The sequence below is a fragment of the Ctenopharyngodon idella genome, chromosome 22 (genome assembly GCF_019924925.1).
Source record: "Ctenopharyngodon idella isolate HZGC_01 chromosome 22, HZGC01, whole genome shotgun sequence".
Lineage (NCBI taxonomy): Eukaryota > Metazoa > Chordata > Actinopteri > Cypriniformes > Xenocyprididae > Ctenopharyngodon > Ctenopharyngodon idella.
Genome location: NC_067241.1, coordinates 4,940,415 through 4,965,863, shown reverse-complemented (window position 1 = coordinate 4,965,863; position 25,449 = coordinate 4,940,415). Strand labels below are relative to the sequence as shown.

General features: G+C 36.3%; 1 protein-coding gene across 7 annotated transcripts in view; it reads left to right on the top strand.

Moving 5' to 3' along the window:
* Nucleotides 1-25,449, top strand: part of fmnl3 (formin-like 3) — a 48,609-nt gene that overhangs the window by 11,387 nt on the left and 11,773 nt on the right. For 4 of the 7 annotated variants that reach the window (XM_051879910.1, XM_051879912.1, XM_051879911.1 and 1 more), the window contains exons 2-13: nucleotides 11,037-11,120; nucleotides 11,961-12,041; nucleotides 13,108-13,184; nucleotides 17,079-17,162; nucleotides 17,506-17,640; nucleotides 19,035-19,143; nucleotides 19,394-19,470; nucleotides 20,462-20,555; nucleotides 22,129-22,203; nucleotides 22,292-22,402; nucleotides 22,558-22,707; nucleotides 24,496-24,597. In XM_051879910.1, the coding sequence (XP_051735870.1) occupies nucleotides 11,037-11,120; nucleotides 11,961-12,041; nucleotides 13,108-13,184; nucleotides 17,079-17,162; nucleotides 17,506-17,640; nucleotides 19,035-19,143; nucleotides 19,394-19,470; nucleotides 20,462-20,555; nucleotides 22,129-22,203; nucleotides 22,292-22,402; nucleotides 22,558-22,707; nucleotides 24,496-24,597 (1,179 nt within the window). Of the gene's footprint in view, nucleotides 1-11,036; nucleotides 11,121-11,960; nucleotides 12,042-13,107; nucleotides 13,185-14,728; nucleotides 15,282-17,078; nucleotides 17,163-17,505; nucleotides 17,641-19,034; nucleotides 19,144-19,393; nucleotides 19,471-20,461; nucleotides 20,556-22,128; nucleotides 22,204-22,291; nucleotides 22,403-22,557; nucleotides 22,708-24,495; nucleotides 24,598-25,449 lie in introns of those variants that run through there. The other 3 variants (XM_051879913.1, XM_051879914.1, XM_051879915.1) reach the window with 3 other exon arrangements.

Below are 25,449 nucleotides of genomic sequence, written 5' to 3'. Positions count from 1 at the left end.
TCTGGGACGACAGCCATGCAGACCAGTTTGATGCAGTGTGCGGCTTATGATCTGAGCACTGACAGGCTGACCCCCCACCCCTTCAACCTCTGCAGCAATGCTGGCAGCACTCATAGGTCTATTTCCCAAACATAACCTCTGGATGTGATGCTGAGCACATGCACTCAACTTCTTTGGTTGATCATGGCGAGGCCTGTTCTGAGTGGAACCTGTCCTGTTAAACCGCTGTATGGTCTTGGCCACCATGCTGCAGCTCAGTTTCAGGGTCTTGGCAATCTTCTTATAGCCTATGCCAACTTTATGTAGAGCAACAATTCTTTTTTTCAGATCCTCAGAGAGTTCTTTGCCATGAGGTGCCATGTTGAACTTCCAGTATGACCAGTATGAGAGAGTGAGAGCGATAACACCAAATTTAACACACCTGCTCCCCATTCACACCTGAGACCTTGTAACACTAATGAGTCACATGACACCGGGGAGAGAAAATGGCTAATTGGGCCCAATTTGGACATGTTCACTTATGGGTGTGCTCACTTTTGTGGCCAGCGGTTTAGACATTAATAGCTGTGTGTTGAGTTATTTTGAGGGGACAGCAAATTTACACTGTTTTACAAGCTGTACACTCACTACTTTACATTGTAGCAAAGTGTCATTTCTTCAGTGTTGTCATATGAAAAGATATAATAAAATATTTCAAAAATGTGAGGGGTGTACTCACTTCTGTGAGATACTGTGTATATATATATGTCTATTATTGTTATTATTTTAATTTATTTTTATTGTATATGCCTATTTTATCTACTTTAATAGATAATCTATTCATTTATCTACTTTATTATTATTTTAATGATGTATTTTAAATTATATCTTATTTATTTTGTATTTTGTTTATTTTATTTTGATTTATTATATTTAATTCATTATATTTAGCCTAAAGCCCAAAGTATATTTCGTGACGTATTTCAGTGAGCATGACGCAAATTTCGTTGACAGAATAGCACGCGATCCGACCAATTTTGTATGTGCAGGTCGCACATGCACATTGAATTTGTTTTGCACTAATCACTTGCTCCACAAAGTGGCAACACTGGCCTGGGCCATTGTTTCACAGTAAAAAAAGTGAACTAAAGAGACGGAACAACAACAAAATACCGGAGAATGCAACAACAACAGCCGCATTGACAAACGCTTGTGTGAGGGGGTCATGAGACAGCCGCAACTTTAGCTTAAAAGAATACAAAGACATTTTTAATCGGTTATACTATAACTTCTGGAGAAAAATTATGCAGACGCTGGACAAAGATGAAACTTACTAGAGCGCATGTGTCGACCGCCTGCGTTTGCACACGCTATCAAATGGAGTATAGTTTATGCGTACGCTAGCGTACACATAAAAAAACGAAGCATACTTTGGGCTTAAATCCTGAATGGTTAGGAATGGGGATTGTTTGTGTTTCTTATGTAAACAACTTGTGGGGGATGGTGTGGCAGTTCACTAGTACCTTGACCTCACTCTCTTTCTGTGTGGTGGTGGATGGGACATTTGTGTTTTGTGGATTTGCTTTGTTGTGATTGCCTGGTTCAGGTTACTGGTTAGGATTGAGAGATTAGGTGTCATTGCAGTGAATGGAGGACAGCATTTTCTCACACTCCATTTTGTCTTGCTCAGTGCCAGGAGACTTGCTTGAGAACTGCCCCGTCCTCCTTTAGATCTTCATTTTAATTCCCAGCAATCTTTTGATTAGAGTAAACTGTTATTTTTAAACTAAATTTAACTTGGAAGTCCCCCTAGGCTTGTGATACCCTTCATGGTTGAGGTGCCTGTGCTTCTTTCTTGTATTATACACTGTTTCAATAATAGGGAACAGTAACTTGTGTCCTGTGGTTTGCAAGACACGGAAATTTACCCAAGAACCCAGTACTGTCATTTACATGTGATGTGATTGTTTAAGGTCATTTTCTTCAATGAGATTCAGTGAGAATGTTAGTCATTCTTCCAGGAATATCCTGAAAGGGGGTCCATAGACAGATATATAAAACATAGGGTTTTATTTAAAAATATAAAACACATTTATTCCAAATATTATTTTATATTTTAATTAAAATTAATATCTAACTATGGTACAATAATGATTTGTTAAGTATCATAGAAGGGTATTATCTTTGTTAATGTAAATAAAATTTATATGGCCAGTTTTTTTCATGCAAGGGGTCTACAAATGTCCTTCAAGGGGGTCTGTAGACAGATAAATGAAACATTTTATTACAAATATATTATTTATTACATTATATTTTATTGGTAATCTTATATTAGAATATATGTTTTATTTAAAAAATAATAGCTAAATACTGTATGTTATAATAATGACCTTTGAAGTTTTACAGAATTATGTTTATAATGTCATTATAAAGTGTTACTGCAAAAGTCTCAAATTTATTGAGGGTCCCTGGGTGGTTTGAGGACCTGAATGGGTGTCCTTGGGTCTGTAAATATTGATCCATGTTTTAGTTTTAGTGTTTTTTTTTCTCATAATATGCTCAAAGATACCAAGACCTTACCTTGACATTTCATAAGATAAACATCTAAACTGACCAGCAGTGAGGGAAGTGTGTTTTGGTCATATCCTTGGGGGCAGAAAGAGTGTCATGACTTATTGGACTAGTTCTTCAGGGGTTTATTTTGATCCCTATATCCGGATGACTTTGGCACATGGAGCAGAAACAGTTCACACTCAGTTGGGTTTGGTTTTCATATTGGATGTACAGAAGATATTGTTGAGAAAAAGTGCAAAATATATCTGGGGTCAAACTTTTGAGACGGAGGAAGAAAAAGAGTATTTTTTTCTTTCCAGGCTTGATGTAATATTCAAATTCCTTGTGTTTAATGCAGTGAAGCAGGGCTTTTTTTTAGTAAAGAAAGAACGGTTGGAAAGTTTTTATATTTTACTGCTTTATTATTGACTGTACAGAAGGATTTCTTCAACACACACTTTTCCCCAAAAGGTCCCAAAAAAATGTGAAAAAAATGGGAGGAAAAAGCTTCAGCTCAGTGTGACGTTCAGTAAGAGCTATTGTTTCCCATTCAATCTCACAGTCCACTATATCTGGCAGGGTTGGTGTACATTCCTCAGGTCCTGCGTTGACGCTCGGCGCCTGGGGACCTATTAGGTAGAGCTCAGTAGCTGAACGGTGGAGACGGTTTAGATGGGGAGACGGTGTGTGTCTGGCGGTCTGCTCCGGTCTAGTCGACTGTGCTGACACATGTTAGATCCATTGAAAGGATATGAAATCCCAGACTTCCCCCCTCATTCTTCCTGTACTACAGTATGCTACCGTTATAACTGATGAAATAGAGTGAGGTAGGAGACTTTACCTGTTGACTTAGTAGTCAAAGAGCCGTTTAGATGAGTTTGTAAACCACTCTTATTGGCTTTACGGTTTAAATTACATTAAGCTTGTAGGTTTAAGTGGGCTTTGGAGGAGTTTATGTTGGATGTCTCCCAGAGTCTAGGCTCAAGCATGGGAGTAGACGCTCAGAGCTGTGCAGGGGCGCAAAACATATTTGCATTGTTTGTGTTTATAAATGCAGCTAAGAATTTTTGCTCACACGAACTCCTACTGCCCTCTCAGAGCGAATGGAGGACCGGCCAAATAAGGCTGTAAAAGTGTGTGGCCCTCTTTTAAACATGCCATAGCTGTCCCCCTGGTGAAGACTAATATTTGAACACATTAATATGGGTAAGAAGGGCCATTTTGATGCTGCTTTGTGATATTCGCCCATAAGCAGTGTATTTTAAAGCCAACATGAAATCAAAATTGACCACAATTACTTTATTAATACATGTTCCTGGTCTTATTGTGAATGATCTTTCAGTGCATATTATTTCAAAGAAAAAAAAAGGTTTGTTTTCATAATATTTATTTAAAAATAGCAACTTAAATATTGTAAATAATATCAATTGATAATAATAATAACAATAATAAACATTTTTCCATCTCTGGTCTGAGATTCTGATAGGCTCCAGCATCCCCTACAGAGGATGTCATTATTATTAAATAGGACATTTTTTCAGATTCATTTTTCAGATGTTTCTCTTAAAATCGCTTATGACAAATAAGGCAATTGTTGATGTAAAGTAAAAGAATAGAGCTGTGAAATTAAAGGAATAGTTCACTTTCAAATAAAAATTTCCTGATAATTTACTCACCCCCATGTCATCCAAGATGTCCATGTCCTTCTTTCTTCAGTCGAAAAGAAATTAAGGTTTTTAATGAAAACATTCCAGGACTATTCTCCTTATAGTGGACTTCAATGGTCTCCAAACGGTTGAAGGTGGATAATGTGGATTACAAAGTATAGATTATTGGGTTTTTGGGGAAAAATGCTAAGAAATGTTTGAATTAATTCTCTTCCTTTGGTATACTGGCAAATATGAGACATTGTTGAGAGCTATTATTATATTATATTATATTATATTATATTATATTATATTATAAATAATCTGGTTTCATGTAGAAACAGGACAGATTTCCATCATATTACAGAAGAAAAAAAGTTGTGAATACATTCCATGTTGACTTTAAAGAGTTTACATTGGTATTTCTGGCTATGTTACAAGTCATAAACAGGAGGCCACTCCTCCAGAAGAGAAAGCACAGATTGGGTTCCTTTTCTTTGACTGTATGTTGTCTTCATGTCTGACCTGTGCTCTCCATCATGTGTGGTGTTTTGTGAGGAGGGCTGTGCGTGACTGGGGTTTGTTTCCCCTTCTCTCTGTCTCTTGGGCTCTTTACTTCTCTTCATTCTCTGCAATCTGATACCCAACAACAAATCGAGCTACTGTTCTCTTAAGACACATCTTTCCCTCTCCTTTTGCCTGTCCCACTCCCTCATCAGCCAACTGTCCCAATTTCAGTAGGTAATTTTCCCAGCTCCCCCTGTAATTTGTAGCATGGTATTTGCTCACTTTAATTTTCAGTTATTCACACGGTCCATCTCATAATATTTCTTTCCTCTCCCACACTTCTCTTCCTCTTTTTATGAATTTGTTCGGTCTTACTAGAAAGGGCTTTCCATATTTGTCATTTATGTACATTTCATACTTGTTGCTAGAAAATAAAATGCACTCCACTTCATTTTTTTACTCTAGTGTTAAAAAGCAAGTGTAGTCGATAGCCACAGACTATTGTTCAACATAATCATTTGCCAAACAACTCAACATGCCAGAAAAAGGGAATGGCTCTTTGTTGTGTCCGCACAGTCACCCTTTCACAAACTATACTGGGATCAAACAGAAGCTCTTTTTGTCTTTGTGGTGGGTAGCGTCACTCTATTTTGGAAGTAGGGAGCTTCAGGGAGTTGATTTTATGTTTTATTTTCAGACATTGAAAATCAAAGGTATTTTCATCTCAGATGTAAGATGTGGGTCTCTTTTTAAAGTCATTGTGGCAGGAAAACAAGACTGGACTTTTGTAGGAAAAGTCAAATGAAATTAGCAAAATTAGATTAGAGATTGCCAGCTGATCCTTTTGCTCTAGCAGAGTAGCAAGAAAGATCTTTTGGGGAAAGTAGAACATCTGGTGTTTTTTTGTTTTGTTTTATCATTCATATTTTTGTATATGATCACCTTTTTATATTGTATAATGTTTGCAGATGTTTCATCCTGAATGTGTGAGACATTTTATGCTAAAATAACATGTTCTTCCTTTCCAGGAACTGACAAAGCACTTTCATTCTGTTGAACTGTGCCTTCTCAGTGGTTAGGACCGAATTCAGTATTTTGCTATTTCAGACTGTTGTTTTCAGTGTGGCCTGTGGTGGACAAGCTAGTTTTTCTTATTCAGCTCCATAAATATCAAAATCTTCATAGTGTTTTCTTTGATCTTGCATCAGTGAGTTTTAGCATCGATAGTTTCCTCTATTCAAATAAGTTTTTGTATTCTATGAGGGGTTTTTTTTTTTTTGTACTTATGCAAGTTTCTTTGTGGTGGTGTAGCTCTCCAAAGGTTTGGCTAATAATATCTGTGCAGGAAGCTCTTGGGCCCTGAGAAAAACCCCTAGGGTAAATACTGCAGAAGTGAATCTTAAACTTATTTGATTAGACCCTCGTTTCTGGACCAGAAAACAAAGAAGCTTAAATCTCAGAGAGCTACTGTAGATCAGATAAAGATTCATCTGAGCTCTTTGCAGCCGCTGTTATCAGTGATGTGGCACCAGATCCTGGATCATCATGTGAATGGAGGACTGGATCCTCTCTGTGTTCTAAGTGCCCTAATTACACATCAGACCTACAAATGGTCACTAGGCAGTCCTGACAGCCTGGCATCAGACATATGGCCAGATCCAACCTCTGACTCCTATTTTGAAGCTTCCCAGAAGACAGTTTTATTGCTCACAGGTTGCTCTTTCATAGCTCAGGAAGCTGGAGCTCTTTAAGTATCAACTTTGTTTCAGATGTTTCTCATAAAATTGCTTATTAGGAAATAAATATACACAAATAAGGCAATTGGTGACGTGAAGTAAAAGAATAGAGCTCTAAAATTAATGTGGATAGCAAAGTATTTGGATGGAAAAAATTATAAGAAATGTTTGAATTCATATTGAAATCTTTGATTCCAGACTTTACTATCTTAGCAAATATGAGACATTAACATCTCTCCTTTTATATACATTGCATATACATGTCTCAAAACAGATATTTTCTGAGAATTGGGAAATTTAAAGGGATAGTTAACCAAACAGATCTTGCCCCCCATTAACAACCATAGTATTTATTTTTCTTACTATGGTAGTAAATGGTGGGCAAGATTTGTTTGGTTACTGACATTCTTTCAAATATCTTCCTTTGTGTTCAGCAACAAAGAAATTCATACAGGTTTGGAACAATTTAAGGGTGATTAAATGATGACAGAATTTTTATTTTTGGGTGAACTATCCCTTTAAATTTCCCAATTCTCAGAATATGTCTATCTAATTTCTGTGTAGGAGAAAAATATAAGGATAGTGGGATTATATTTCTTTCAAACTGGTTTTGATCTACAGCCTTTTTTTGCTGTTGACATAAAAATGCAGCATTGTTGATATTTCCTCAGAGATTAGATGCTTTCATATTGACTAAGCATGGATGATGGTATTTTTGTAGGCTTATCTCTCCTTTCTTCCTCAAAAACAATGGATGCAATTTGTTGTGTGAAATGTTCGGAAGCAGTGAGCTCATCAGAAAGAGCTGCCGTTTACGTCATTTATTATGTGCTGCATGTTAACAAGTGTAGGAGTCGCCCACTTCATCTTTGACATTTGAGTCGGAGAGAGTAGAGAGAGCGATTTAGAGAAAGAGATAAAACTTTTATCCCCTAAGCTGTAGAACTTCAAATGTTGACCAACTCGTGAGTGCTCAGTATGTAAAATCAATATGTTAGGGTGATATAAAAGATGAAGTGGGATAATTAATAGCCAAATTCATTACTGTAATAAACAGGACACATTCCGTCTGGAACTGTGGACCTCTGGAATGCGCAATGTCGGTCACAACTGAAGAAAAAAACATTGGAAGGGGAATTGTGGGAGGGAATGGTAATGCTTGAGATCTTCACAGTCAGAGCCAAATAACATTCTCCAGGGCCTCTCTTTACACATTGTCATTTCTGCTAAGTTTTGTTAGCTTTTCAGACATTACAAACCCTAGTCATCATAATTGGGATGTCTTCCAGTTGAATGCGGTTTCAAACAAAACAAATTTACTACATGGTCAGTTGAGTCTGTCTGCTGTTGTATTAAATGCTAGAAGCTAAACTGTCTGAGAAACACATCGGATTTATAACTAAACTTCTAAATCTACAGCTCCATCGCAATTGAACAGCCAAACACAGCGTAAACCAGCAGGTGCCCTTGGCATCCGGACTTTTGAGTGCTTCGAAACAGAATCGTTTTGTTGATTAGAAGAGAATCCCTTATGAATCACACTAAAAAGCTCATAGGTTATTGGTTTGAATTAGCCTGACTAATCCTTCACTGAATGAAATGTAAGAAACACTACTGTAATACATGCTGCATTCACCAACAGCCTTTCCCAGACTTGTCGCTGAATATGATTCATATGGGGTTGTGGAAAGGTGCATTCACTTTACAGTGGAAATAAAATAAAACGAATTCTTTCAACACACACAATATTCACTTTCACAAATCATGGAGTCAGAATGACTGGAAAAACGCGTTGTTTATAATGATGCAGTCGTGTAATTTCAGTTAGATGATATGTTGCCTTGGCAGTAGGCTGTGAAGCTGTTGGCTTTTGGAGTGGATGAATCACACTAATGTGGAGCGCAAGGACGTAGGTGATAGACAGATGCTCGGGTGGGTGTTGGTATGGGTGTGAATGGCATCTTCAGAAAAAACACCTTTTCCATCTTCAAAGGGAAACCCACTGAGAGGACTGTAACATGCTGTGATAATCTGGCTCAGTGCCTATCTGCTGTTGGCTATCTGTAATCACAGCACAGAGTCTCAGGTTAATAAAGGGAGATGCAGTGTTTGTTGGAGACAGTTGTCGGCTCACACCCCACACCTGACTCAGTGTGTGTTCTACCATTAAAGAGATTTAGAAGACAGATCACATACTGATCTGTTTGTAGTGCAAACGTGACCTGAAATAAGAGAGTAGTATGTGCAATGAAGTACAATGATTTATATATCATTAGAACAATAGCATTGTTATTACTATAATCACACTGATTAATATGAGAACTATGAGAACATACAGTATATCTCACGCTTACTCTACCATTCAAAAGTTTGGGGTCTGTACGATTTTTTTTTTTTTTTTAAAGAAATGAATACTTTTATTCAGCAAGGACGCATTAAATTGATCAAAAGTGACAGTAAAGACATTTAGAATGTTACAAGAGATTTTTTATTTGTCATGTCCGGGGCTCTGTACTTTTCAGTGTGTCTTGAGGACCAAATCAGAACGATTTCTGAAGGATTATGTGACAATGAAGACTGGAGTAATGGCTGCTGAAAATTCAGCTTTGCCATCACAGGGAAAAAATAATTAAATATATTAAACATTATTTTAAATTGTAATAATATTTTAAAATATTATTTGTTAATAATATGTTTTACTGTAATTTTGATCAAATAAATGCAGTCTTGGTGATCATTTTTTCCCTACAACATTAAAAAATCTTACCGACCCCAAACATTTGAACAGCTGTGTTTATGAGGATGAAAGTAAAATTTTTTGGTGCTTGTCAAGAAAATTTGATTACATTAACGCAGACGCGAATGCTTGCATTCATCTGGAGTTAAAGGGTTAGTTCACTCAAAAATGAAAATTCTGTCATTAATTACTCGCCCTCATGTCGTTCCACACCCGTAAGACCTTCGTTCGTCTTCGGGAACACAAATTAAGATATTTTTGATGAAATCCGATGACTCAGTGAGGCCTCTATTGCCAGAAATGTCACTAAACCTCTCAAGATCCAGAAAGGTACTAAAGACATGTTTAAAACAGTTCATGAGAGTACAGTGGTTCAACCTTAATATTATAAAGCGACGAGAATACTTTTTGTGTGCCAAAAAAACAAAATAGCGACTTTTCAACAATATCTAGAGATGGCTGATTTTAAAACACTGCTTCGAAGCTTCACAAATCTTTTGTTTCGAATCAGTGATTCGGATCATGTGAACGAAAGGCTTGTTCGAGATGCATTGGCGCTTTGCAGACCGATCGGCTTATGAAATCAAACTACCACGGGAGCGATTCAAAAGCATAAGGAGTCGTTTCTCTCCAATTGCTCTCGCAGTACTTTGATGTCATACACCGATTGGCCTGCGCAGCGCTGATGCATCTCGAACAAGCCTAAAGCCTCGTTTACTGAAATCACGTGACTTTAGCGCTCCAAACCACTGATTCGAAACAAAAGATTCATAAAGCTTCGAAGCAGTGTTTTGAAATTGCCTATCACTAGATATTGTTGAAAAGTTGTTACTTAGTTTTTTTGGCGCACAAAAAGTATTCGCGTCGCTTTATAATATTAAGGTTGAACCACTGTACTCACATGAACTGTTTTAAATATGTCTTTAGTAGCTTTCTGGATCTTGAGAGGTTCAGTGTCATTGCTGGCAATGGAGGCCTCACTGAGCCATCGGATTCCATCAAAAATATCTTAAATTGTGTTCTGAAGATGAACGAAGGTGTTAGGGGTGTGAAACGACATGAGGGTGAGTAATAAATGACATTATTTTCATTTTTTGGTGAACTAACCCTTTAATGCACTTCAGTAGTCTAGGGGGCGACAGAGTTACTGTCAGATGCCTGTGCTATTGAAACGAGTGTGTTACTATTCACGTAAGTTTCTATAAACATACTGACTTTAACGAACTTGTAAGCAAGGTTCTTTTTAAGCTGTTGCTCCGCTGTAAATGAAGACAGTTTATACTGACGTTCATTATACAAGCTCCTGCGGCACATTGCGTGCTCTGATACATTTCATAATGCAGCAACGCACAAAATTGAACCACTAGAAGCTTCTGCATTTACGTAATTGCATAATTCCTTAAACTTTGGCACATAATTAATCCTGCACTGTTTGTGCTATAGACATTAATGATACTTCACATCATTTTGTGTAACTTTCTAGCAACACCCTAGTAAACACATAGCAACACACTACGAACCCTATAGCAACTGTATAGCAACGCCCTGGCAATCACCCACAATTGTGACAACGGCAAGCACTGTTCATAATTTTCTTCAAAAAGTGTAAAAATATAGTTTGAGATGGAGAATTTGGTTAAAAGATTTTCATGATATCTGACTCAGGCTCTGAAGATAAATATGATTTTAAACAGGATATAAGAAGTCACCACAGGACGTGAGCTTATAGGTTGCAGGGTTTCTCGTGTCTGGCAAGAAACCACCGTGACCCAAAGAAAACGAGCACAGAGACGTCTCTGCAAGGTCGTTGCCATGGGTACATGGCGGAATACGCGACTTCCTGTGTGTTCTGATGCAAAAGCGCTTTCTGTTTTTCAGAACTCTATGAACCTGCCCCCAGATAAAGCACGTCTCCTCCGGCAGTACGATAATGAGAAGAAGTGGGACCTCATCTGTGACCAGGTACAGCTTCCATAGTGACCCACTTTAATGCTACACCCTTGCTTCTGTAATGCAGTCCGGAGCAACATGCCTCCAAGAATGGACGTTGACATGACCTTATTATTAAAATTATTATTAACAATTATTATTATAAATAAGTTAAGAGAACAAGTTATTTGCCATTTTTAGACACTTCTGTCAGATTTTAATAATTTTTTTACACAAAAGAAAAAGCAAATTACAGGATCATACCAACTATGTCTTATTTAAAGGAACACTAACACCCAAAAATTGATACATTTTGAGGACCGTACTGGTTGTTCTTTTCCATGCAGTTAGAATGAATGGGGACTGAAGTTTTCCAGTAGTCATATATATTTTATTTTTATGATAATTTTATCCACATTCATTGAAATTGTATGGAAAAGAGCAGCCTGTACAGTCTTTAGAATTTCTCCTTTTGAGTTAATACTGTCATGCTGGTTTGGAATGAGTAATGGTGAGTAAATGATGGCAGAAGTTTCACTTTTAGAGGAACTGTCCCATTAAGTAAACTGGCACATCTTGTTAAATACAGAATCATGCAGGGAAAAAAAGCAGTAAATGATGACTTCAAGTACATGTCTTCTTGTAAAACTACTATTTATAAACGTCTAGTCATGCATCTTGACAAACTATGAAAGGGAGTTCATAGTTACAACAACAACATAGTTTAAGAATAATGTCAAAGTTTTTTAAACAAACAACATGGAATGATTAAGAATATGTGTATGTGTTAGATAAAGAAAGAACATTTATCTTTTTTTAGAGATGTTTGATGTTTTTAACCTGTGTATAACTTTCTCCCCTCTTCTGTGTTAGGAGCGTTTCCAAGTAAAGAATCCTCCACATACATACATCCAGAAACTACGTGGATATTTAGACCCAAGAGTCACACGCAAGGTCAGCATCATCCTCTAGAAAATATAACCAGTGTCTGTTTCTCAGCTGGTTGCATGTGAACATGATTAAAGCAGTTAAAAGGGGTGTATTGTGAGAAATCAAACTGCCATTCATCTTTTGTAGTGAATGTGCTTTTAAAATATATTGTAGCTTTAAAACTTAAAATCTTCTTCTCTGTCCAAAAAGACTATCCATTGAAACTGAACTGGACAAAATGACTTGTTCTGAACTTCCACAACTTACTGAAGACAGACGAATTCTTTACATAGAAGTCTTAAATCAACAGCAGAGAAAAACAGCCCCTTTAATTCTAAAGGCAGAAACAGGGAGTTAAAAATGTTTAGAAAATACACTACTGTTCAAGATTTTTTTTTAATTCAGAAAGGATGCATTAAATTGATCAAAAGTGAAAGTAAAGACATTCGTAATGTTAAATGCAAATTAATGCTGTCATTTTGTAACTTTCTATTCATCAAAAAGTCCTGATCTGTATCACAGTTTCTATAAAATTATTGAACCGATTTAACAGTTTTAACTGTTTTTAGCATTGATAATAAGAAATGTTTCTTATTCAAAGCAATTTAGCATATTTGAATGATTTCTGAAGGATCATGTGACACTGAAGATGGGGTAATGATGCCGAAAATTCAGCTTTGCCATCACATGAATTAATGACATTTTAAAAAATATATCAAAATAGAAATCAGTTATTTTAAACTGTAAACATATTTCACAATAATACTGTTTTTACTGTATTTTAAACCAAATAAATGCAGTCTGGCTGAGAATAAAAACCTTCTCCTAAGAAATATTTAATAATCTTACTGACTTTTGAATGGCAGTGTATGTGCAAAAAAATACAAATATTCAGGATCAGTTAAGTTCCTATAATCCGAGCGGTTGGTTTTCCTGTGCAGGACATCTTTTGAGTACTAAAAGGTTAACCAGAAGTGTCGTTTTACCCGGCACTAGTTAGTGTTTATTGAAATGTTTAAAAAAACTTTATTGTGGTGAGGTTTTTCTCCAAACATGCCGATAATCATCAGTTGTTTCTCTCTGTGTGCAGAAATTCCGCAGGAGGGTCCAGGAATCCACCAAAGTCTTGCGAGAGCTGGAGATATCGCTGAGAACCAATCACATAGGGTGACTAATTCCTGTCTCCTCTCATTTAATCCTCCTTTTACATCTCTTCGTCTTGTGCTGTTCTCTACAAATACCCCTCCCAGCAATCACCAGGAGTAACATCCCATGATCCTCCAGCAACCAATGCAGTGAGGTTATGAGGCTCCTGTATACAGTGGGGGGAACAACAGCACTGCTAGTGGTATGGGTGGGAAGCTGTGGTATTGTTTGGCTTTCCCCTCTAAAGAATCACTCTTTCTTTGTTCTTCCTGTTGTAGAAAGCTAGATGTAGTGTTTGCCCTTGTACAAATCCCTGCTGTTGGGCTGTTCTGTCAGATTCCCTGTGCTTATAGCGCTGTCTGTAGACCTCGGCAGCGTCCAGATGGTTTTTATTCATCTCGTCCCTCACACACCACCCCCTTAGCAGCTTTAGCAAGCAGGAAGCTGAGTAGTGTATGCCGGAGAGCCAGGAAGCCTGGAGCATCCAACAATGTAGTGTGTGAAAGGACACGTACGTACACACACACACACACACACACACACACAGAGAGGTTTATAACTCTCATTGATGGACACAGACAAAACAGTGACACACAAATCTGCAACACAATGAGGTACAATGAAACATTGACAACTGGGAACATCTTTTCACTGTTTATATTCCGTTTTCAAGGACACACACACACATTTATGAATACAAAAAACAATGTGTTGTGAAACTGTGAAACCCTTCACACACAACCACATGCTTTGTTACATCCGTACCAACTGGATGAACCCATACACAAAAGAGATGGGAAGTAACTAACTAGCAGTAGTGGGCTAGAGCCATTAGCAACTTTACTGCATTTTTTAATAGTCCAGCTGTTACAAAATGCTACAGTGTTATATTTAAGGGTCACATTGTGTATGCCAAATGACAGTTCACATTCATAAATACCATTGGAAAAATTAATTTATTTGTTTGGACCGTGCAAATGAACGATACAAAAATAATGCTTCATCGATCCAAGTCTCCACATAGTACCAATTAATTTTAGGTATTTTTTTGTAGCAAAATATTCGGTTACATGCTGCTGTTTGGTGCTAATTTACACTAAATTAATATTATTTAAATGTATATTATTTATTAAATATTTTGTATAAAATATTATAAAATATAAAGAATTAGCATTTTATTTTAATAATATTTTAACATTTTATAGCATCAATTTTGATATTTTAAATGATACACTTAAATGATAAATTATATAATCTTATATTTAAATATTTAAAAAGATGTTGTTAAAGGGATAGTTCACTAAAAAATGAAAATGCTGTCATCATTTACTCACTCTCAAGTTGTTCCAAACCTGTATGAATTTATTTCTTCTGCTGAACACACAAGAAGATATTTTGAAGAATACGGACAACCAAACAGTTGATGGACCCCATTGACTTCCATAGTATGAAAACAAATACTATGGAGGTCAATTTGATTACCAATATTCTTCAGAATATCTTCTTTTGTGTTCAGCAAAAGAAAGAAATCCATAAAAATTTGGAACAACTTGAGGGTGAGCAAATGATGACAGAATTTTCATTTTTGGGTGAACTATCCCTTTAAATATCTAGCTAATTTTTTGTTAGTTGTGCGTAGTTCAGCTAAATACTTCTTCAAAAGACTAAAAGGCGATAGTTTGAATTACTGTATACATTAGCTTGGCAAACTACAGTTTCGAAGTATCTTCCTGAACACTCATACACATGCACAGTTAGTATGTGAGCAAAATCTCAGAAAACACTGGTAAAATATGATTCTGAATTACTTCCTTTGTCTTCTGTGTGAGCCATAAATAACCAATACACTCCTCTCCTGCATTAATAAGAGCTAGGGGTAATGTGTTTCTCATTAAGAACAAAAGGAAAAGAATAGGCAGGCTATTTTCGCTGACTTTTTTTAGGGCTGGATGAAATGGAACAGAGGACTGTTTATTGCATGTGTCCGATCCCTGGCCTTTTTCCGATGTGCTACTCCTTGCTTTGCCAAGACAATCTGAAATAGCATCTGGCCGGACAGGAAAAGAGTCTAAAGGGGAGCGTGGAGGAGGAGGTGGTAGACAGGAAGCTGATGATGGAGTGAGCCCCCACTACCTTTTCAATCTGAAAAGTCTGTTTCTTGCTCAGTCTCACTTCTTTCTTGTGCTCTTTTGGGAGTCTTGTAGCTTTTTTTCTGATGCATCCATGGCCATTTAACAATTGCGATAGATTTCAACTAATCATTACAGTTTGTGTTCGAGAGGTAAAATAAGAATGAAAATGAGAGACTGGCAGAAAAAAAAAGAAGAATGCATGTGTATATATAAGTGAATGTTTGCACAGAGGAGGCAGTCTAAACACTCCCACTGTCAGAGATTTAACCTCCTTTCTCAAGCTATGATCTCCACGTTCCTTTGCTCTGCATGGTGGGAATTCCTTTTGCTTTGAGTTTCCCCCTCAGAAATCTGGAGCTAAATGAAGGAAATCTAAAACTAGCCTCTATTCTGAACTTTCCATCGTAGTCTTGCCAAACCAGACAACTCAGAGCTGCCTTGAGGCTGAAAATGTCTTTGGATTTTAAAGTCAACATGAAACAACATTTGCTTCTTCTATAATATGATGTATTTAATGCAATAAGATATTCAACAATAAAAAAGGGCTTGATGTTATCCATCGGGAATTGATTGGATTATTAAAAATGGGTGTTCTATACTAAAATTTGCTGTCAGTTGTGGAGGACTACTTCACTCCCGAACACCACCGGCACTCATTATAGTTAAAATTTAAGTATCCATTTAGAAGATTACAAAGACAAACACTTGTTTTCTGTTGCAGTAGCATCCAGTGGTGAATCCTTAACAATAAGCCCATGTTCTTTTGTCAGTCTGAGGTTTAAGTTTGATGTCACGTTGACAGTCTAGAGAAAGAAGCTTTATTTCTTCACACTTTTTTAAATCTTTGTCTCTGTGTCTTTTTCACATTGTTTTAGTCTTTGTTGTTTATAGATGTACACAATCATTCAAAAGTTTGGGGTCGGTAAAAAAAGGTACACAAGAAACATTTCTTATTATTTTCAAAGTTGAAAACAATTGTGCTGCTTAATATTTTTTTGGAAACAGTGAGACATTTTTTCAGGATTGTTTAATAAATAGAAAGTTCAAAAGAACAACATTTATTTAAATTACAAATCTTTCGTAATGTTATAAATGTCTTTACTGTCACTTTTGATCGATTTTATTGGATACTTGCTGAGTAAAAGTATATATTTCTTACAGACCCCAAACTTTTGAATGGTGGTATATATAGAGTGTTTGATTTCAGTAGGATGTTAAAGGATTAGTTCACTTTAAAATGAAAATTGCTCCAAGCTTTACTCACCCTCAAGCCATCCTAGGTGTATTTGACTTTCTTCTTTCTGATGAACACAATCGGAGTTATATTAATAAATATCCTGACGCATCCAACTTTATAATGGCAGTGAAAACAACTTCCATATTCAACTTACGAAAAAAGTAGAAAGTTTTTCGCAAGTTGAATACGGAAGGCGGTCTGGCGGAAGCTAGATATTTTACTTTATAACTTGTTAAATATGGATATTTCTCTTACACAAACACACTGCTTCGCTTCAGAAGGCCTTTATTTACCCCCTGGAGCCGTGTGGAGTATGTTTATGATGGATGGATGTACTTTCTTCAGCTTCATACTCATTGGTCCCGTTCACTGCCATTAGAAAGCTTGGACGCGTCAGGATATTTATTAATATAACTCCAATTGTGTTCATCAGAAAGAAGGAAGTCAAATACACCTTCGATGGCTTGAAGGTGAGAAAATCTTGGGGTAATTTTCATTTTAAAGTGAACTAATACTTTAACATCATCTGTCTCTTTCATGTGGCAGGTGGGTTCGTGAGTTCCTCAACGATGAGAACAGAGGCCTGGACATTCTGGTGGAGTACCTCTCCTTCGCCCAGTGTGCCGTCATGTAAGTGACACACCGTAAAAACAACCAACCAACCACAGTCAACTTCACAACACGCCAATCCATGCACCATTTTTAAAAGATCCAAAAAACAAGCTAGGCTTCCGTTATAGATAAGGACTGTGATGAATTCACTGTTGTTTAATGATTATGAGGGTGCTGGATGCCTCGTTGTAGGTGCGCTGCATTTTGTTTTGTGCTTTGTTATGCCTTGCTATAATGTGCTTGGATGGTCCTATGTGGCTCTGCAAAACCCTGGAACCCTGGTTACCGAGCTCTGTTGCTAACCCTCCCCACCCTTACCCCCTGCTCTCCGTATGTGCGGTTCCCTGTGTACGCGGCTCAGGTTGGATTTTGAAGGGTTGGAGAATGGCGAGGACTTTTCGCTGGACAAGGCTAAGTCCTGGAGCAGGTCCATCGAGGATCTGCACCAGAACAGCTGCAATACGCTGGTGCGCTCTGCGCGGCAATCCGTCCTCCGGTATGTACTGGCCTGCTTGTGCTTGCTACGCTCTGCCTCGCTTTGAAATTACTGTATGTTCGCTTATGTGATAACTTAGGCTGCTGGCCAATCACAACTCATTAAATAGAAATAGTTAATGCACTATTTGAAGGGTATTTTTTAATGTATTTTTTTAAGAAATTTGAAAAATTGGCACTTTCCAACAACAGGGCAAAAAAGAGCCTCAAAGTCCTAAAAAATTAACTATATAAAGCATACTTATCATATTGGAAATGCAAATTTCTAAGGCCTAAATTATCAACATGATCAAAACTCAATCTACTACATGCCTTGTGTCGTCTGATTGATAGTTTATATTTTTTTAGAAAGTAAAAGGCCTTTTAGTATCATTTAAAAAAAAAACATCCACTTTAAGGTCGTGGTATACTTGTCTTTTTGCTGTGAAATCCTTACTGATTTTTATAAAGTGAACATGAGAATATCTTTTAATCTTTTATATTGTTAGTAATATTTTACTGGGCTGAAGCAACTTGGGTTTACTTGACTATCCGTATTATTTTTTGAGAAAAATTGTTTTAAAATGATATTAAAATATTAAATATTAAAATGATTTTGTACAGAGCTTTGATCAAACTAAGTATTTAAATATCTTCCTACTAAGATATATTATTGGAAGATATAGAGTGATAACTGTTATTTATATGCATTTTGTGTAAGTAGTCTGCTATACTGTTTTAAAGATTAAATTTACATTACAAGCTATCAGAATTTCACCCACCCAACTGCCCCAATATTTGACATATTTTTGCTCAGTTTGGGCCTCTAAATAAAGCTGAGGTGGGTTTTTTCCTCCTCTGGAATTCCTTCTCCATATTCTCCTATATCACTGTGAGCAATAAAGGCCTGATGTATCAAATATGATACACATATGCAATTTTTTTAATACAACCATTTTAATACAACATGTTTTAAAGTAGCTACTCATCCTAGGTTCATTTTATATTCGATAATAACTTTAATAAAAATGTAATTATAATAACTATAATGAATATAATGGTTTTCACATCAAAAACTTTTTGTGTCTTTTTGCGTTATGAGTAATTCAACCCTATTTGGGGAAAGTGTCAACTATTGTTCCTGACTAGTCACAGTTAGGTTCCTGTCTCACTTCACTGGTTATAACAAGTGTGCTCACGCTATGATAGGAACATTAGCGCTTTGCACAGAAACTTGGAGTCACATGCGTGCATGATTTTGCCCACTGAGCCAAAGCCACACTTCCTGACGGTTAACAACACACGCGAATGAAAGTATTTCTTTATATGGCACGTATGAGTGATTGTTTGTGGGTGTGTGTTCTGTCAAATCAAACACAACTCTTGTCAACTACTAACTTTGTCCTTTTATTACAGCTATGGCACAGCTGCCAACAGCAAAACCATCAAAAACTCCAGATTAGTCAGTCAAAAGGATGATGTGCATGTCTGCATCATGTGCCTCAGAGCAATCATGAACTATCAGGTACAGGATGCACAGACCTGATTGGTCACAAAAACCTCAGGGATGTCTGCTCATTCTGAAACTGTACTTCTTAAAGTAGTATGAAATCTTATCAAGCACAAGAAATTACCTGTTACCCTCCAGATTGTTTTTTTTTATATCAGTGTCTGTCCAGTTTACAAAAACAGCACAACATCTTTATTGAATAACCATTGCATTATGGTAAATGTTTTATACTCAAACCACATTGCTTCTTCCTTTCTCACCCTAGTATGGCTTCAACCTTGTCATGTCTCACGCGCATGCGGTCAACGAAATCGCCCTGAGTTTGAACAATAAGAACCCAAGGTAAGAATTAAGGCGTTGTTTAACAGTTTTAAGGGACATTTACACAGAACATATTTTTGTGTTTAAAGAAGCGAGGGCAATGAAATGGAAAAAAAGAAGTAAGGTCTAGAGACACATTTTTTTTACTACTTTTAACTTTTTTAGAAAGTAGTGTCATGAATGAGATGCTGCAAAAGACATGAGATTCAGTCACGTCCGTGTTTACATAGAAAAACAATGGAAAAGCAGTGCAGTGAAATGGAAAAACACGTTCTGTATGAACAGCCATTTAATATGCCAATATACGGTCTTTTACTGTAAATTTTAAGATGACTTGTTCTTTTTCACTTCCAAAATCTGTACATTTAAGAGTATTTCACTTTAAAATGACAATTACCATTAAAATTGCAATCATTTTTGAGTGTAGGTAACTAACTGATGAGCCTGTTTAATGCAATACTTTCAGTGGCCTTTAGTTTTCGTTACGCTGTGGAGTTGGGGATTAGAGTTGTGCATTTGTTTGGTAAAAATTAACTCTTTAGAGCGGATTAGTGTCAGTCTGACTAAGTGCATTTGTAGTCGAAGCTTAGATCAGTTCAGACTGAAACAGAAAACCCCCCAGCCTTTCTTACATCTTGAAGAGCATCATTCCTTTAGCTCAGTGAATCAGTGCACTAATCTATCAGTCAATCACAGCTGTGAAGGTTTTCTTGGATTGTGTCATTTCAAAACATCTCTGAAAAAAATTACCCCTACCTACAATTACTGATACTCGGCATCACACATGACCCCTATGAGAGGCTCAAGATGAAAGTGCGCTATCATGTTTCTGATTTTGAAAATTGTATAACAATGGACACAAAGCTGCTGTTCTCCCTGAAGGATAGATCTAAGCAGGTGTGGGTGGGTAATGATCTGTCAAGTTGGTAATGTTACCCTTCTTATTGTGCGAGTCCTGCTCTGCCACTCTAGTCCAGTTGAATGCTCACAGAAGCTTTTGTTCTGCCTATAGAACAAAGGCGCTGGTCCTGGAGCTGCTGGCTGCTGTGTGTTTGGTGCGAGGTGGTCATGAAATCATCCTCTCAGCGTTTGATAACTTCAAAGAGGTAGATCCTGGGATATATACACCTGCATGTGTATTACAAAAACCATATATGCTATATGAAATGTTAAAAAAAGTTGTTTTGTTTTAGTTTGTGCACATATAAAGCCAATTAGCTGGCCATTTTTTGCTTCCCAAATGCATTTGTGGGAAAACACCACCTCTTAAGCCAGTCGTTTCATTAAACCCATATCTTTGATAAGGATCTGTGTTTTGGGGGGAGTGAATTGCCTGCAGACTCAACCGTTCACTCAACCTCTCAGGTTTGTTTGCCTAGTCATTTAAATACCGGAAACGGGCCAATTACCCCGTAACTGTCCCAACTCCGTCCTGAGAAAGTGGGAGAGCTAATCAACATGGCAGTTACAACAATGCTGTGAGAGAGACTGAAATAAAATACTGCCAGCAGACTGGCAGAACTAGTCTTCAAAGAGTCTGTGGTTGAGCTAACTTTGAATTTAGACTAATGAATTAAACGTTCCACATTTAATTCAGCAGAGCATTATTAACTCAAAAAAGAAGCTGATTGAAGTATTTTAAATAGTAAGTAGTATTGTTAATAGCAGCATATTTTGTAATTTTTCCATTCTTCCATGGTAAAATGTGAGGCCTAAACATAGCTCCTTTGCCTTTTTGATCCCATTCTTTTTCCATAGTCTATAATGAAGTCTGAATTCTCCATCTCATCTTCTCTGAAACCCATAACCTCATACTCTGCTGTTTTGAGAGCTAGATGTTTGTTCTTCTCAAATTATTCAAAGTAGGATGTTTATTTGTGAGGATATAAGAGCTATAGCTATCACACTTAAAGGATTAGTTTGCTTTAAAATGAAAAAAGCTTTACTCACCCTCAAGCCATCCTAGGTGTATATGACTTTCTTCTTTCTGATGAACACAATTGGAGTTATATTAATAAATATCCTGATGCGTCCAAGCTTTATAATGGCAGTGAACGGGACCAACGAGTATGAAGCTCAAGAAAGTACATCCATCCATCATAAACGTACTCCACACATCCATCCATCATAAACGTACTCCACGCGGCTCTGGGGGGTTAATAAAGGCCTTCTGAAGCGAAGCGATGCATTTGTGTAAGAAAAATATCCATATTTACGAAGTTATGAAGTAAAATATCTAGCTTCCACCAGACCGCCTTCTGATTTAACTTACGAAAAAAGTGTAACTGACGTCGCGTCAGTTACTGATGTCAGATATTTTACTTTTTAACTTGTTAACCATGGATATTTTTCTTACACAAACACATCGCTTCGCTTCAGAAGGCCTTTATTAACCACCCAGAGCCGCGTGGAGTTAGTTTATGATGGATGGATGTGGATGGATGCACTTTCTTGAGCTTCATACTCGTTGGTCCCATTCATTGCCATTATAAAGCTTGGACGCGTCAGGATATTTATTAATATATCTCTGATTGTGTTCATCAGAAAGAAGAAAGTCATATACACCTAGTAATTTTCATATTAAAGTGAACTAATCCTTTAATATTTAACACTTGACATATCTGACTGGACTCAGGGGTTACTGTGCTTCTGTGATTGACTAAATAAAAATATCTGCAGGTTTGTAAGGAGAAGCACCGCTTTGAGAAGCTGATGGAGTATTTCCGTAGTGAAGATGGGAACATTGACTTCATGGTAGGTGCATGAAAGCACTTCTGTATTTTTGTACCTGTTTGTTTGTGTGGGACATGAATGTGTTTGATTGTCTGTGTTTGTGTCTCAGGTGGCTTGTATGCAGTTTATCAACATTGTGGTCCATTCGGTTGAGGACATGAATTTCCGTGTACATCTGCAGTACGAGTTCACTAAACTGGGGCTTGATGACTTCCTGGAGGTATTCAGTCAATGTTCAAAATTCTCCAAAATGATTCAGTGTTTAAATAGAGAAGTAAAATGTTCATTGTCAAGATATCTTTTTTATTTGAAATACTATTAAATAAGAGTAACCACATGATAAAACATTATGAAATCCCCCGTGTTTCCTCGCAGAAATCCAAGCACACAGAGAGTGATAAGTTGTCGGTGCAGATCCAGGCTTACCTGGATAATGTGTTTGATGTTGGAGGTCTGTTGGAGGACGCTGAAACAAAGAATGTGGCCCTGGAGAAAGTGGAGGAGCTGGAAGAGCATTTGTCACATGTAAGAACCATTAACTACTCCCTTTCGTTATTGCTAAATGTTATTATTATTATTTAAAAAATGTGTAGAATAGCAATAGATAACTGCACCCCGTCTTATGTTTTTCTTTTTTTAAGAATCCCCATTTTGTGCACTGTGAACACAAATGAAGCTAAATGTAATTGCTGTACAACAAGTTTGGGCGATATATTGGTTAAATTTACCTGTAGAACTTTGATGTGATGGAGAATCCTTAGAACCAGAAAAGTAAGAAAAGCAGAGCAGATTATATTATAAGAAATAAAACAGTATTTTAAATAATTATTTATTTATTAATAATGTTGCAATATACTTTAAAAAAAAATCTAAATTGATCAAATTTGCACCATAATCAGCACTATTTATTCAGTAGTTTTTTAACCACTTCCATAAACATGTACACTACCATTGAAAGGTTTGGGGTTGGTAAGATTTTTTAATGTTTTTGAAAGAATTACAATATGATTACAATTTAAAATAGCTGTTTTCTGTTTTAATATATTTTAAAATGTATTTTATTCCTGTAACGGGAAAGCCAAATTTTCAGCATCATTACTCGAGTCTTCAGTGTCACATGATCCTTCAGAAATCATTCTAATATGCTGATTTGCTGCTCAAGAAAAATTTCTTATTATTATCAATGCTGAAAACTTTGCTATTTAATATTTTTGTGGAAACATTTTTGTAGGATTCTTTGATGAATAAAAAGTTCAAAAGAAAAGCATTTATTTGAAATGGAATTTTGAATGGTAGTGTAATATATTTTGACATATATGTATCATTATTGATAAAAAAAATTTATATGCGCATCATAATATAAATATTTGCTTATATCGCTAACACTTTAATTTTTTCATAGTTACTTTTAATGTCATATCTGTAACTTTTCTGTAAAAAAATCTGTAATTTTATATTTATATATTTAATTATATATATATATATATATATATATATATATATGTATATATATATATAGAGAGAGAGAGAGATTCTCAAAAAGTATATATATATATATATATATATATATATATATATATAGTTTTTGAGAATATATATATATATATATACACACACATATATATTGAGATTCTCAAAAAATTTTGTGTTCAGTCGGTCATGTTGTCACTTCCAATATCTTAATGAGTTCACCCTTATCAGAGTTCAGTAAGAGTTCAGGAAATTCAGAGTTATTCCCTAACATTCATTCACAACATAAAGCAGCATACACAGCTTAATCATTCACTTTTGGTGCAGAGGAATCTTAAAATGCAATTTATAATCTGACTTGCAGACTGATTGGGCTTATAAATGCTTAGTTTAGCACATACTGGCTTGTCAATCTGAGTATGCAGGCAGCGTGAAAACAAACATCAGATTGTTCCTCTGATCTTGTCTCAGTAGTGGGCCTTTCTGCTGGGCTAAGTTATGCACATGGCAAAGGTCTTGAAATGACTAGAGAATCACACAACAATCCTTTTGCTCTCGCTGGGGGTGGAGGATAGAATTCCCCAAATATTCCACTATGTGTGTAATCTCCACTGCTTCAAAAGTGAAAGTGATGCTGCCTCATCTGCTGTGTCATACTGCTGGAAGTAATCTCTTTATTGATCCGTAAGAGAGTGAGAGACACAGAAGCAAGCTTAAAAGGGTATGGGATAGATGTTTATAGGATCAAATGCTCTGAACTGCCTCTCCCTCTTCTCTCATTTTTGTTTCACCACCTCTCACACTGTCTTGTTTTCTCACATGCTCCCTTTGTTATTGTTCTAGGTGACAGAGAAGCTTCTAGATGTTGAAAATGAGACCATGATGAAGGTAGCAGACCTGGAGAAACAGCTGTTACACAAAGACAAGGAACTGTCAGCCATAAAGGTAGGCCACGATCACTCTCTCTCAATCACTTCACTCATGGGCTTGACATGCAAATAGCTCATAAAATGATTTATTTATAAATAAAAGTATAATATGAATAAGTAATGCGAATGATGATGATGAATTTAATGAAGAATATGTCATTAGTAAGGACCGATTATTAATCCTTTGTAGCTTTTGCACAGTCTGTTTACTAGATGTCTAAATGTCTAATAACAGATTAAAATACAGTTTGTTTTTTTTACATTTACCATGGTACTACCATGTCTTTTTTGTTGTTGTTTTTTTTTGGAAATATACTATGATATTTCTTTTAGTACTATCAAAGAAAATACCATGGCAAATAATCTTTTCAGTTACTAACATTGTAAATGTAGCAGTTTTATATATATATATATATTCTTTTTTTTTCTTTTTTTTTTTTTTTTTTAATGTATATTTATAACACTATCCGGTGTTATATTACCTTGGCATTCATTTACGGAAAACTGGTTAATACTGCTGCGTGAGTGTTTCTAATACAAAGGTTGAGGGAGTATTGTATTGAGGGAGTTGTATTGACAAATTTGGCATTTTTCTTTTTCTCTGACCAACTTAATCTTGAATTTTTTTCCCTCTTTTGGAATGTCATAGAAATGCTGTTTCATGGATAGTGGATTTTTTCTTTTGCTATTGGGTCAAACATAAAAATTATATTGTAGTTTGTTGTAGTTTGTAAGTTTTGTTGTAGTTTGTTCATCACTATAGAAGTTTACCCAACTATATCGACATTCGCCTCTGAGAACCCTGAAAATATTAAAAGGATCCATGTTTATATATCAAATACAGTATCATCCAAACGCGCTCTCAAAA